The sequence below is a fragment of the Hemiscyllium ocellatum genome, chromosome 12 (assembly GCF_020745735.1).
Source record: "Hemiscyllium ocellatum isolate sHemOce1 chromosome 12, sHemOce1.pat.X.cur, whole genome shotgun sequence".
NCBI lineage: Eukaryota > Metazoa > Chordata > Chondrichthyes > Orectolobiformes > Hemiscylliidae > Hemiscyllium > Hemiscyllium ocellatum.
This window is the reverse complement of record NC_083412.1, coordinates 86,074,254-86,089,792: the sequence shown is the minus strand read 5'-3', so window position 1 is coordinate 86,089,792 and position 15,539 is coordinate 86,074,254. Positions and strand designations below refer to the sequence as shown.

Here is a 15,539-nt window from a genome sequence, read left to right as displayed (position 1 = left end):
TGCCCCTCCTGTTTTGGGAAGGAAATCTGCCTTCCTTACCTAGGAGAAAGTGAGGTCTGCAGATGCTGGAGATCAGAACTGAAAAATGTGTTGGTGGAAAAGCGCAGCAGGTCAGGCAGCATCCGAGGAGCAGGAGAATCGACGTTTCGGGCATAAGCCATTCTTCAGGAATGTCCGAAACGTCGACTCTCCTGCTCCTTGGATGCTGCCTCACCTGCTGCGCTTTTCCAGCAACACATTTTTCAGCTGCCTTCCTTACCTAGTCTGGTTTACATGTGACTTTGGACCCAAACCTCTAGGGTGCCATCCAGAATGGCCTGACAGACCACTCAATTCGAGAGCAATTAGATATAGGGAACAAATGCTGACCTCGCCAGTGATGTCCACATGCTCTCAGAGATTAATTTAAAAAAAATCCCATTGAGAACAGAACATGTGGATTCTCTCTTGGTTGCCTTTTGAATACCTGGTGTGGATTTAAACACTTGATCCTTTGCGCCAATACGTTAAATGGAAAAAGTATAGTCAATAAAGCTTCTGTTGAGCAAGGCTACTCCAGTACTTTGATGAACGTAAACGTGTGCACAGACTACTAACATGATAAATTTAAGGTGATATTTTGACTCTGTGTTTAATTTTAATCCTTGCCTCACAAGAACGCAGCACGGGAGATGTTAAGATTGTATGAGAGCGCTGACATCCGTCTCCTGCTTGACAATATCTTCAGCCACCGTGAAGTTTGTTGAGTTTCCCTCTGCAGATCAGCAAGGGTCTAATTTAGTCCACTTGGTAGAACCTCTGCCCACGTGTGATGAATGTACCCACGTGGTGTCCTCCAGTTAAAATCAATCCCACTAACCCCTTCAAAATCTGTCATACTAGAGAAGCACAGATTGATTTATAATATAGTGAAAACATTTCTTGTTTATTGCAGAAAGAATAACATAAAGAATTAGGGAGGTTTAGCTGCAATGATGAGAGCACATCTTAAGTACTGTGTGGAGTATTAATCTTTATTTCAGAAGGGATAGAATTGAATTGGAAGCCGTTCAGAGAAGGTTCACACGACTGATTCCTTGGATGAAGGGGTTATCTTGTGAGGAAAGGTTGAACAGGATGGGTCGTTAAATATTAGAGTTTAGAAGAATGAGAGGTGGCCTTATTGAAACATATAAGAGGACTTGACAGGACGAATGCTGAAAGGAGGTTTCCCCTTGTGGATGAGACTAGAAATAGGGGACACAGTTTAAAAATAAATGGAGTGGGTCTTCCATTTAATATGGAGATTCTCTCTGTGGGTTGTGTTTTTTTGAAACTGTCTTCCATAGTGCTGATAACAGAGTGATTTTTGACTGGAAAATGTAAAAAGTATAAGGGATAGACAGGAAAGTGGAGTTGAGGCACAATTGGTTCAGCCATTTTCTTAACAACTGGGCAGAGCAGCCTCAAGAGGCCAAATGGCCTAGTCATGCTCATAATTGATCTGTCAATTGTATATTCAAAACCAAGTTATCACCAAGATATATTATTCTGGTTGATGGTGTGAAATCTGATTTTCTGAGACGATGGATGTTTTTACATTGTCTAGGTCCTCCCTACCATCTAGTTTGGAGATTAGACAACTGGAAGATGGAAGTGAAGGGGTCTTTGCATTGTCTCCCCTAGTAAAACGTACACAGTTTGGACCGTTTGAAGCCAAAAGGGTTTCCCAGCTGGAAAAAGAAGCTGTGTTTTCTCTGAAGGTGGGTCAAACTTGTGGCATTTATTCTGTACTACTAATCTTTTACTCATGGAGTAGTTTGCACTGTCTGCTCCTGGGTTTATTTCCTGACCTGCAATGAGCTTACTGTAGTGGATCAGCCTTTCTCCTAGAGTCTCCAATAAAGGAATAGCTTGCATTTACATGGCACCATTCCTGATCTTAGCTCAAGATGCCCCAAAGTGCTTTACAGTTGATATGAATTATCTTATGAAACAAAGCCACTGTTGTGATGTAAGTGCAGAGCACATTTCTGTACAGCGAGCTCCCATGATCAATAATGAGATAATGCCAAGATGAACTGTTATTTTCTGTCTTTTTGATTGAAGGTGAAGATTGACCTGGAACCAGGAAAAAGGCTTTGCGGTTTACTCTATAAATGAAAATAGAGATGCTGGATTAAATCATCAATATACTAAAAACATGTTGACACAGTCTGCAGATAATTTTGCTTACTTCAGCAACTTCTTTCGTCGTTATTAACAAAATGAACAAGTTCCCTGTCTCTTTCTGTTCTAACCTTATTGATGGGGCATAGTGAAGATCAAGGGATCTGTAATGCAATCTACTGTGTAAGTGCTATTTCAGGAGCTGGACCTGTTATAATCTCTCTATCTTCTAAATTTTACGTGCAAGGTTTTCCAGAAGGATGGACCAGATATTTATTTTGACACCACAAATGAAGAGGACTGCAATTGGATGATATTTGTGAGACCGGCAACAGATTTTCACCATCAAAATCTCACGGCCTATCAACACAGCCATGACATTTACTTCAACACATTACAGGTAGGGTTGGCCAACAATCCAGGTGTCTAGACTCTCTGAACCTCTTGAAGAAAACTGAAAGGTCATGATGAGGTCAGATGTGATTTCTGTGCCAAATAAGGGGGATATTGGGTTTGTACCTTGTTATCAGCTGTGATTACCTTGGGCCAGGCTTCCCAAACTGGGAGTCATGTCCCCATTGCGGTCATGAGATAAGATTCTGAGGTCATAAACTTTGAGGCAGCAATAGAGTCCAGACTCATTACTGACACCTTCAAAATTCTTGGTTTTTTATTTTGTTGATAGGTTCAGCCTGATGGATAGCTTTCTAAGGTTGATTACTGCTGCTGCAAAAAGTAAATACATAGGAGTTCGTTTCTTTTGTGCAACTCCGTCTTTTCATCCACTCCCGTCATGCTTAATGTCTGTTTCTCTCTCCACTCCATCTCCATCATGAAATAAAGCTCCCCTACACACAACTGTCACCCCCACATTTCTGCAATGTTTACACAGTCTGAAACGTTAAAACAGGTGGGCAACATGAAAGCGTTTCACTGACCACTGCCTTAGGGGCGCAGAGAAAACTTCCGTTTACTATCCCCAATTGGCCAAGGGTTTTAAAATACTTTCAATTGCTTCTCCTACAAGATTATATGACCTGCTTAGTTGGAGCACCATTGAGGAAGGTGGTTGTAATTCCTCATTACTGCATGGCCTTTCAGGATAAGCTTGATGAACTTGGCAGTCTTGTCCACCTCATCTCTTCCTATGAGGGACTTTAGTGAGACTTGTGAAGTCAGGACCTTTTCCTTTAACGCTGCAAATATTGTGGAGTGAGGTGTCAGAAGTCCTTAAGATTATGAAGCTCAAAAACGATTGATCATGTAAACAATTACAGATTTTCTAAAACAGTAACATAAGGATGTTAATTTAAAACTCAATTAAGAGTTAAAAAATTAGAAAGATTATTGTCATACATAAATTAATTATGAATCATTGGAAGAGAAATAATAACTTGAAATGAAATGGGAAGGTTAAAAATTTGAAGGATAAAGCAGAAAACTGCGATGATCTGTAATTTGAAAGGAAATCCAGATCAGATCTGAGCGACTGAATGACCTGTTTCTGTTTCTTTAGATTATTTGAAATCGCTTTGTTTGATTCACAAATATACATCTCCCTACTTCTCTGGGTGACACTGCTTCCTTTATGGAATAAAGTTCCAAGGACAATGGTGATGGTCATTATTCATGAATGGTCATAGATAGAGTCAGGACCTCACATTCAACACTTCCAATAACCTCCATTTATGTAATGCCTTTACCTCAGTAAAACTTCCCAGAGCACCTCACTGGAGCATAATCAGATACAATGCAACATTGAGGTTAGGACAAGTAATCCAAAATTTGTATTGAGATGGGGAATATGGTATGAGGGAGTGTGTTAAAGGAAAAGGTGGAATAAGGAGTCAGATAGAGAAGAGCTGCCTGGTGGTAAGGGGGTTGGAGGTGTGATCTGGAGCAAAACTCTGTTGTGGAGCAGAAAAGATAATGTGGAGGTCTGCAGATGCTGGAGATCAGAGATGAGAGTGTGTTGCTGGAAAAGCGCAGCAGGTCAGGTAGCATCCGGGGAGCAGGAAAATCGACTTTTCGGGCCGGAGCCCTTCATCAGGGATGATAATATGTCTGGCTCCCGTCTGGTAGCAGGAAAAATTGCTTGCCAAGCCCATACTGATAGCTGTGCCTTCTTGAATTTTAAATTTCTTTTGCTTCAGACAAATGTGTCATTAGTGGTTTTTTTTTAAACCTTCCTTTGCATCATTATTGACTGGATAGTCATGGTTTATGCAGCTGGAGGTGGTTCTCATGGTTTCTTTCATGAAGTGATTCTAAACTCAGGATTTTTCGAGGTGGACAGTGATGAGAGAGCAAACTAAGAGCTAGAGGAAATTGCAACAGATTCTTTTGACCAGCGGAATTTGTACTTGCTAGTTTCAGAATCCTGATGAAAGAGACTTCAATGTGCACTTTCTATAACTGGTGCAAAAAATAAGAGACCCAAGACTGTAACAACTTCAGTGTAATTAATTCAAAGAGGAAATCCAATTATTCTGGAGGCAATTGGGATTAGGTATGGATCTGCCTATATCTTTTCAGGTCAATTTTCTCCTCTTTCACAGGATATTCAGCCTGGTACTGAGCTGCGGGTCTGGTATGCTGTGTTCTACGCAAAGAAAATGGATAAATTAATGCTCAAACAAGCAGCAAATCCAGTGAAAGGTAAAGAAGAGGAAGATGGTGGCTGGGACTTGGGCTTGGACATTGGAGTAATCTTGGGTATTATTCTGTTTCTGACTTTCCTGCTTCTCCTTCCTTATAACGCAACTGATGAAATGTCAATAGCATAAAGAAGTGGAGGGCTGTTAGTGTGCAGATTTGCAAGTCATTAAAATGCATCAGACTCAGTCAATTAAAGGAGTTAAATAAAGGAACCAGTTCTTGCATTTGGAGGCAGGGATGTCAAATATACAAGCAAGGAAATATTGATGAATGTACACAGGACCTAATGTAGGCTGTTGTTATTGTTTATTTCTTGGGTGCTATATTATGGAACAGTTAACCATATGGAAAAAGCTATGAAATCGATGCAATGTAGATTCGCGAGAAGGTTAGTTGTGATGAGGAGTCTTACAAATTGAAGATGATCAAGAAGCTGTTGTGCCTGATTGTGGTCTGCAGTGGTCATATGACGCGATACAAATGCCTGATGTGCGAATTCTAAAGAGGACCTATTCATGGCCCATTGCCACGAATTTGCTTCCCAGTTAATGATCAAGCAGCAAAAGTGATGCAGGGACTGCCTAAAAGAGACTGAAATTGAGTAAAGTGGATGTTCAGAAGTGGGAAGAATTTGTTCAAGATAAGTTTGGGCAGCTCAGTGATTAGCACTGCTGCCTCACAGCACCAGGAACTTTGGTGCCATTCCACCCCTGGGCAACTGTCTGTGTGGACCTTACACATTCTCCCTGTGCCTGCCTGGGTTTCCTCCGGGTGCTCCAGTTTCCTCCCACAGTCCAAAGATGTGCAGGTTAAATGAATTGGCCATGCTAATTTTCTCATAGTATTCAGGGAAGTACAGACTAGGTGGGTTAGCCATGGGTTACAGGAGTGGTGGGTGGTAATGGTGGAACTCGGTGGGATGCTCTTTGGAAAGTAAGTGTGGGTTCAGTGGGCCGATTGGCCTGATTCCACACAGTAGAGATCCTATGATTATATGAAAATAGTATGGGATAAGAAATAACCATAAAGTTCTTAGGCCTGCCATGTTGCTGGTGCTGAAGGTAGGTACCAATTGAGAAAGTTTTTCTTGAGAAATCAACATTCCCTTTCCACCTAGTGTGCCTGGGTTCCAGTGTGTTCAAATTGGAAACTGTCCAAGCAAGAAAAAAGGTTGCCAATGTCACCAAGCAACATGTTGCAACAATTTGGTATTTAAGCTAACAGCTTCCATGCTGAAGAACAAATTAACCAAGGATGATGTGTTCCAGTTACGAGCTGAGGTTTGGAGAGGTTAGGTGGTTTTATTTCTCCCCACTGGAGCTGAGAAGGCAGGAAGATGATCTGATGTATGTGTTCCAGGTATGAATGGTTTATAATCAGGTGAGTAAATGGTGATAAATTGCTTCTGGTACTGAATGAATGCAATTTAATGACCATCAAGTTGATGGTCATTAAATAGTCTTCATGAAGAGGATGTATTGCTTTCCGTACTTTAGATTGTGGTGGAGATAAAAATTCTATTGTAGGGGCATTTATATGTTTGCCAGGAAAAGAGAAACATAAAATGAAATGCAGATTAAGCAGGATTACACTGAGTTCCTTTATTTTTTGTTGAGACATGGACATCACTGACTTTTATTGCTCAGCCCTAATTGTCTTTAGGACGATGGTAGTGACTTGACTTCCTGAACCACTGCAGTTTATATGGTGTTGTCAGACCCACAATGCTGCATGGGATGGCAGTTCCAGGATTTTGACCCTTGCAGAGAAGAAAAGATCATGGCAGCCTTAAAAAACAAGTTGGGTATCGGATTAGGGCGGCACAGTGGTTAGCACTGCTGCCTCACAGCAGCAGAGACCCAGGTTCAATTCCCACCTTAGGCAACTGTCTGTGTGAAGTTTGCACATTCTCCCCGTGTCTGCGTGGGTTTCCTCCGGGTGCTCCGGTTTCCTCCCACAGTCACAAAGATGTGCGGGTCAGGTGAATTGGCCATGCAAAATTGCCCGTAGTGTTAGGTGAAGGGGTAAATGTAGGGGAATGGGTCTGGGTGGGTCGCTGTTTGGAGAGTCGGTGTGGACTTGTTGGGCTGAAGGGCCTGTTTCCACACTGTAAGTCATCTAATCTAAAAAAATTTACTGAAATAGAGTGCCAACAAAAAAAAATGCCTGTGGGATTAGATCTACTGCCCCCATGGAGGATAAACACCTACATGGACTAGTTGAAATGAATCGAAGAGTGTGGTGCTGGAGAAGCACAGCAGGTCAGGCAGCGTCCGAGGAGCAGGAGAGTCGACGTTTCAGGCATAAGCAATTCGTTTTGCCCGAAACGTCGATTCTGCCTGCTCCTCGGATGCTGCCTGACCGGCTGTGCTTTTCCAACACCACACTCTTTGACTCTGATCTGCAGTCCTCACTTTCTCTTCATTGGAATGAATTATTTCTTTCCATTTTAGATTTATTCTGAAAGTACAGTATGCACTGACTATTTATCCTGTTTCTGTTATTTAAAATTCTACTAGATCTCTCCTGTGGGATCCTGCTGGGCTATGTGTTGCTTAGATATCAGATTCCCCTCTGTTTGAAGAGGGTCATCTTGCTTGATGCCACTGAAGACAAGGAGGTGGACAGTTAGGCTTCCTAAAGCGCACAGGGCATTCAGCAGACTCTACAAATGAGCAAACACAGCCTCAGGACACAGATTAAAGTCAAAATTTACAAAGTCTTAGACCTCATTGTCCATCTGCATGGTGATGAGTCATGTCCTGTGTAGCCTTTTGTGCCTAATAGAGCACTTCCACAGCTCTGCTGGCAGGGCTGTATCTCAAAGTCCTGGTAACTGCCAACACTGAGGTCATCCCCCTGCAAAGTTAGCCGCATTGGGTTCTCTCAGTCACCTATCCAAGACGGCGTTGTGTGGAGATCTATCCACTGGTCATTGGAAAGTGAGGGTCTCCATGTAAACACTTCAGTGACATCCTGAAAAAAATCCCTTTTTCTGTGTGCCACATCAGTTATCACCAGTGAGAAACATAGATTGCAATGCTATATCAGGATTGCCACAGATGAGACTATGGTTTTGTGACTAAGTGAAGAGCTGGTATGAAAGAAAAGGAGAAGCAGAATCAACCCAGTTAATCCCAGCAGCGCATACTTCACTTGCCCATGCTTTTGGAGGACTTGCCGCTCTCACTTAGACACTAGCCACCAGTATGCTTGTAACCAACGTGTATAACCTGCCTAAAATTTGCATCTGTGAAGACAGGCTGGGAGAAATAATATCCCTCTGGTACTTGGTTATCATTCCTAATGTACACCGGACAGGAAGTGATGAGGAATGTAGGATGGGAGGGGCAAACAATCCAATGTTTTGTGAGATATCTGCGTACCTACCTGTAATAGTTGCTGTTTGGCAATCGGGAACAGAACCCTAACCGATCATTGTACTTAACACGATGTGGACCTGGAGTAATTATGCCAATTTCAGTTCAAATTGTTCATCTGTGGAAACTAGGGGTCAATCTGCGACCTCTGTAGGTTTTATGACCCTACAGCCAATAAGTTGGAAGGAATGTACACTATGTTGGAGATAGTGAGGACTGCAGATGTTGGAAAGTCAGTCGATAAAGTGTGGAGCTGGAAAAAGCACAGCAGGTCAAGCAGCCTCAGAGGAGGAGGAGAGTGGACTTTTCAATCAGGACCTTTCATCAGTACTTTGCATTGTTTAGGATTTAGATGATGCTAGTGTGCCAGGAAAATTGACATTTGTAGTTGATACTGAATATAGATAAATTTGATGGATGAGAACTAATTATGCTCTAATTGCATTTATGATGTAACTGGAACAAAGATTTTTTCTCATGTGGATAAAGTATCACTTGGTGTCTCTTTTTTTTTCTCCCCCTAGATGAGAGGCAGTATGAAATTGACGAGTCCAAACTTATGCCAAAGATCCAGTCTGTAACATCTTTATGTGACAAAGCCAGTGGTGACGCTACAGTCTCTGTCTCCCTGAATCCAGGTAAGCTGCATTGTAACTTTTCACTACAATGTAATTCTGCTGAAAGAGTCACAGACAATGAAACTGCTGAGATCAGCTGCTTTGGTAATGGAGATGGAATTGCTTGGGTTTGGAACACAATTAGCAGCTGTATAGATAAGAGGCCACACGCTGAACCAGTTCTGTCCTGATAGCCTGAAGAGACCAACGCTGAATTCTCTAAAGTATTTTGAGTTTTAAAATGGCTTGGTTTCTTCTCTCGCCTTTGGACTTTTTTAGTTGGATAATGGAATGAGATGAGACCTGATGGGATTGAGAGGGGAGAGGAACGTCTATTAACTATGTCCAGGCCATTATTAATGTGCAACAGGCTTGCTAGGACAACCATTCTTACCAGACTATGACTTAAATAAAAGACGTTTAACATTGCAATTTTGAAGTCTGGTCCGGTTTAATGAAAGACAGGATAGTGAGCCAGTAATTTTGTTGGAATAATGTGACTCAGAAGAGAAATCCCAAGAGTACCAGTGTCGGATTTCTCCCATACCAGACACCTCTGACTGACCCCAGTTAATAAAGTCATTTTTTACTAATCAGAAGGTTTAGCTTTGGACTGTCTGGGAAGAGACTGCTCAAACTCATGTCCTTCAGGACTCTTCTTGCTTGTCAAACTAATGTTCTGAATCAAGAGGCACTATCTCATCCAAGCCCTGTGCTCATCTTGTAACGTGGTCCAATGCACATTAACTCTGAGTAATGCAAATCGGCTACTAAGTCCTGCCTCCCACTCCGTCCTTCAGGTATAGAGAGTCAGTATCCATGATCAACACCTCAGTGCTTAGGCTGTTGAGGGACTGTCGCATTTGAATTCAGAGATGGCTTATCCTTTTATTTTTCTTTCTTGTGTGCTGTGTACCTAAGATCATCATAATATTGCCATCTTATAAAAGACTGAGAGAATTCCAGCGACTGGTGGGAGATTTCTACCTTTTATGAGCCACAACACTGGAAGAAGAGCAACAGCAACCACTTGTGTTCATTTAGTGCCTTCAGTGTAACAAAATGTAACCAAGACTTTTCACAGGATTATCAAACTAGATCTTATCTAGTTTTGATAATCCTGTGAAAAGTCTTGGTTACATTTTATCTAGTTTGTTAGGGAAAATGACCAAAAGTCGAGTGGGGGCAAAACTTCAGGAGAAATTTACAGTGAAGAAGCAAGGAGCTTTAGGGAAGGAATTACAGAATGTAGAGGTAAGGCAGGGCAGCCATTGCTGTAGCAATCAAAAACAGGCTATGCAAGAGTCCAAATTAGATGTCCACTGAGTTCTGAGGGCTGTTGGACTGGAGGAGATTATTGCATTAGGGAGAAACTCAGTCATAGCACAGCTACTCACACCTTTTGGTTAATCAAGCAAATCAGATGTGAAAAAGTCTTGGGATTAGCCCAATGCTGCATTCAGTGAGCAAGTGCCATCTTGCACAAAGAACTGTTCATCGAACACCCCAATCCTCGTTGACTTGTTTCGCTCTGGGTCCACCAACATCTCACTTTGAAAAGTCTCATTCTTGTAATCTTTCTTCTCCCTAGCTATAAAAACTCCCCTGGCTCTATAACCCAAAATTTCCTCCAATTTTGACCTTTTGCACAACCCTTTTTTAAGGTGGCATAGTAGCTCAGTGGTTAGCACTGCTGCCTCATAGCGCCAGAGACCCGGGTTCAATTCCTGCCTCAGGGGACTGTCTGTGTGGAGTTTGCACATTCTCCCTGTGTCTGCGTGGGTTTCCTGCAGGTGCTCTGGTTTCCTCCCACAGTCCAAAGATGTGCAGGTTAGGTGAATTGGCCATGCCAAATTGCCCATAGTGTTAGGTGCATTAGTCAGGGGTGAATGTAGGGGAATGGGTCTGGGTGAGTTGCTGTTCGGAGGGTCGGTGTGGACTTGTTGGGCCGGAGGGCCTGTTTCCACACTGTAGGGAATCTAATCTAATCTAATCTAACTGCTCTGTCATTGTGATACATGCCTTCAGTTGCCCAATGCCCAGTCTTTGGAATTCCCTCAGTGAGCTTTCCCACTGTTATTTCCTTTTTGAGATGCTAGTTTTATACTGACTACTTTAAACAGTTCCAAGAAAGAGTTATCTTGGACTCAAAATATTAACTTCTGTAGTAATTTGGTAGTACAACGCTTAGGTGTTGTCAGGTAGGTTAGATTAGATTCCCTACAGTGTGGAAACAGGCCCTTTGGCCTAACAAGTCCACACCGACCCTCCGAAGAGTAACCCACCCAGTCCTATTTCCCTCTGACTAATGCACCTAACACTATGGGCAATTTAGCATGGCCAATCCACCTGGCCTGCACATCTTTGGACTGTGGGAGGAAACCGGAGCACCTGGAGGATCTCAACTTCTGTTCTTGTCTCCACTGATGCTGCCTGACCTGTTGATGTTCTCCAGCATTTTTGATTTTCATTTCAGGTCTCCAATATGATCAAATTATCTCTTTATCTCGCTTGGTCTTCAGAATAATGAGGGGAATCTCTAGAAACCTGTCAAGTTCTAACAGGGCTAGATGGCGTAGATGCAGGAAGGGGATTCCCAGTGGCAGGGGAGTCTGGGAGTCATGGTCTAAGGATGAGGTAGACCATTTAGGATTAAGATGAGAAGAAATTTTTTTCTTCCAGCAAGTGGTGAGCCTGTTGATTCACTACCACAGAAAGCAGATGAGGTCAGATCTTTGTATGATTTTTCAGATGGAGTTGAATGTAGCACATGGGGCTAAAGTGATCAAAGATTTGAGGGAAAAATAGGAACATGCCACTGAGTTGGATTATCAGTCACATTCATAATGAATGGGCAAGCAGGCAGGAAGACCTGAATGGCCTACCCCTATTTCTCTTGTATTTTAACATAACGTAATCATTGTGTGTGAGCTTGTAGCCATCATCTCTTAAGTGAATTATTGTGGTAGGTTGCCAGGTGGCTCTTCCATTCATGCTTTGATTGTTGGAATAGTCCCACCTCTTCATGTTAGTTTTGTGCTTTTCCTTGCTGGAGCAGGAGAGCGGGAATAATCCTGATTTTATTGCTGGCATCAGTGCAGACGAAGGATGGCATGAGCAACAATTTATCAAGGACCACCACGTGAGAGGCTCCTACAATTGAAGCAGCCTCGAGAATAAGGAATTTTTAAGATGCTACTTGCAATGAATGCATTTTGACTGTAGTGGCCATCATCATAATCATCTGTTAATGTCCTTACCCCTGAGCCAGGAGGCCTGAGTTCAAATTCCGACTACTTCAGATAAGCAAAGTAGCATATCTGAACATATTGTTTTTAAAAAATCACCAGGAAAATCCTTTGCTATAGAATAAAGAAGGCTATTTAGCACACTAACTTATCCATTTAAGAATCTCCATTCTCCCCCATTTCTTCAATGAGTGTAGGATTTTGCCTTTGGTATTCTATCTGATAATACTCATACAAACCATTTTGCAAAGTTTAATTATGTTTCATGTAATACATTACACTGATATTGATGCATTCCATGTATGGTGATTGTGGCAAATCTTGTCCTGATTCCTAGATATTTATAACTTTAGTATTTTCCATCCTGTCTTATTTTTCTCTTTTTCCAATAACAGATAAAGAGAGTGGTGTATTCCATGCAGTGGACCCAAACCAATGGTTTTGTAAAGTCTGTTCTGCTGTATTCCAAGAACCTCAGCTTCTCACAGGTGAGAGCAGTCACATTTTGTCTCTATACTGAGTAGTTGGCTCCAGGAATTGGTGATGTAGCCTGATTGAAACATAGCAAAATAGTCAGCTAGAAAGGGTGAATGCTGGTAGAAAGTTTCCTGTGTCTGGGGACATCAAGAATATGGGATTAGAGTCCCAGAAAACTGTTGGCCACTTGGGACTGGAATGAGGAGAAATCTCTTCACTCAGGTTTGTCAATCTTTGGAATTCTATATGTTAGGGATTTGTAAATGCTTTATAGTTGAATATCTTTAAAACCGAGTTTGATAGTCCACCAGGGAAATTGAGAGACATGGCAATGATAGATGTTAGGCATGATCTTAACTGAGTGGCAAAGTGAACTCAAAGGGTAAAGGAGACAAGCAGGAGGCTAGAAGAACAGAGCAAGCCAAGCAGCATCACGAGGTGGAGAAGTCAACGTTTCAGGTGTACCCTTCTTCAGGACAAAACTCTGCTCCACTCACCTCCATTTGGAGAACTGGCTTGCAGCTGAAGGTGTCCCTTTCCCAAACATGTGGAGGACCTCTACTATTAGATTAGATTTCCTACAGTGTGGAACAGGCCCTTCGGCCCAACCAGTCCACACCAACCTTCCGGTGAGTAACTAGGTGAGTAACCCACCTCGACCCATTTCCCTCTGACTAATGCACCTAACACTATGGGCAAATTTAGCACGGTCAATTCACCTGACCACATCTCATGCAACGCAGAATCCACCAGCTCAACAAACAGTTTCTCAATTTCATACCAGATGTAAAAAATTGGAAGTTTACAAAACTCTGCTCCACTCACCTCTAGTCAGAGAACTTGCTTGCAAGTCTCTTCAAAGGGTAAAGTGGCTGATTTTATCTCCTATTTCTTGGATTGCGGTGACGTTGTGAGCAGTATTTTCAATAAAGAGCTTGCCTACAATTTGCAGAATTGAAGTGAATAATATTTAATAAAAATAAACATGAGGTCTTGCAAGTTGGACAAAACCAAATGGAGGATACAGTTGATAAATGTTGTTGAAATAGTTCAGGAAGTATCCAGTAATAATGTGGCAATAATGGCAGAGAACTGCAATAGTACTGCACAATATCAACCTATTGCCAAATTATATTTTCAAATTTGTCACTTTATATCAGGAGATTCAAAACCAGAAATTGCTGGAAAGGCTCAGCAGGTCTGGCAGGATCTGTGGAGCTAAGTCAGAGTTAACATTTCGTGTTGAGTGACCCTTCCTCAGAATTGTTCTCGACCATGAATGTTAACTTTGATTTCTCTCCACAGAAGCCGCAAGACCTGCTGAGCTTTTCCAGCAATTTCTGTTTTTGTTTCTGGTTTACAGCATCCGCAGTTGTTTCAGTTTTTTAAATCATGAGATTGTTGTACTGTATCTGTGTTATGCCTCAGTGAAATTACACCTTCAGTACTGCACTCAATTCTACCCAAGCACTGGGAGTGATATAGCAACAGATTATGGGGCTAACATCCTGGTGTAAGGAAACAGAGTTTTGAGGAAACATTGAACAAAAAAACTTGTTCAATGAAAGGAGGTGAATGTGACAGCGCCTTATTGAAGTATACTTACAATTCAATACAAAAAAAACTTGAACATTAAGTTGAATGCTGACCAAAAGAGACAAGTGCAAACTATTAAAAATCAAACTGGAAGCAGTGCCTTCTAAATATGTAAATAATAAAAAGGAAGATAATGAAAGAGTGGAGGTGATTAGGGACTAGAATGGAAACCTTGTTTTGTCAGCAGAGTGCATGGCTAGGGTGGTGAATGAGTACTTTTATATCTGTCTTTACTAGAGAAGGGGATACTGTCAGCATAGAAGTAAAGGAGAAGGCAGTAGTGATATTGGATAGGATACAATGAAATAAAAAGGGGGTACTCAAGAGATGGTTCCCAAACTAGAAAAATCACTTCATTAGGATGGGATATACTCCTGGTTAGTCAGGGAAATGAGGGAGAAAATTGCAACCTCATGGGCCACAATCTTGTAATTCCATATCAATATCGAGTTTGTGCTAAATATCTACAGAATTATAAATCTTTCTCCTTTGTTTTGAGCAAGATTGTTTACGATCAGCCGAATGAAAGCAGTTATAGACAAAACTCCAGGAGAAAATTAATTGCACTTTGAAAGTGTGGGCTAATAAATGAAAATCAGCAAGGATTTGTTAAAGGTGGTTAATTTTGACTAACTTGATTGAGCTCATTGATGATGTGATAGTGTGCATTGGTGAACATGGGGGTTGATGCTGTGCATACTTTTAATGATGTCACGATGAATTATCACAGAGTGGCCTTGTTAGCAGTAGCAAAACCTAAAACCCATGGAATAAAAGGCTAGTGCCAGTGTGGGTATGACATTGACCAAGGGATAGAGAATAAGCAGTAGTGGTGCACAATTATTTTTCATACTAGTGAACAACTTATAGTGATCCTTCCTGTATTAGGATCAGTTGTTCTTATGAAATGGACAGTAAAATTTAACAGATATGTGAAGTAATGCATTTTGGTGGGAAGGATGAAGAAAGCAATATAAGATGAAGGGCACATTGTAAAGGATGTGCAGGAACCAAGATACCTGGATGTGCGTGCACACATATATTGAAATTGTCTCACAAATTGAGGAGACTAATCCTTATATAGCCAAGAGTCTTATATGCTATATGTGTAGAGAGGTAGAACATGAAAGAAATAAATTCCAAACCTATGTAAAACACTGGTTAGGCTGCAATCCTGTGGGCGGCACGGTGGCACAGTGGTTAGCACTGCTGCCTCACAGCGCCAGAGACCCGGGTTCATTTCCCGCCTCAGGCGACTGACTGTGTGGAGTTTGCACGTTCTCCCCGTGTCTGCATGGGTTTCCTCCGGGTGCTCCGGTTTCCTCCCACAGTCACAAAGATGTGCGGGCCAGGTGAATTGGCCATGCTAAATTGCCTGTAGTGTTAAGTAAGGGGTAAATGTAGGGGTATGGGTG

General features: G+C 41.8%; 1 protein-coding gene across 4 annotated transcripts in view; it reads left to right on the top strand.

Moving 5' to 3' along the window:
* prdm15 (PR domain containing 15) overlaps positions 1-15,539 on the top strand; it is a 79,421-nt gene that overhangs the window by 24,512 nt on the left and 39,370 nt on the right. For all 4 annotated transcript variants that reach the window (XM_060833834.1, XM_060833832.1, XM_060833831.1 and 1 more), the window contains exons 4-8: positions 1,589-1,742; positions 2,396-2,548; positions 4,707-4,806; positions 8,711-8,824; positions 12,447-12,539. In XM_060833834.1, the coding sequence (XP_060689817.1) occupies positions 1,589-1,742; positions 2,396-2,548; positions 4,707-4,806; positions 8,711-8,824; positions 12,447-12,539 (614 nt within the window). The remainder of the gene's footprint in view (positions 1-1,588; positions 1,743-2,395; positions 2,549-4,706; positions 4,807-8,710; positions 8,825-12,446; positions 12,540-15,539) is intronic.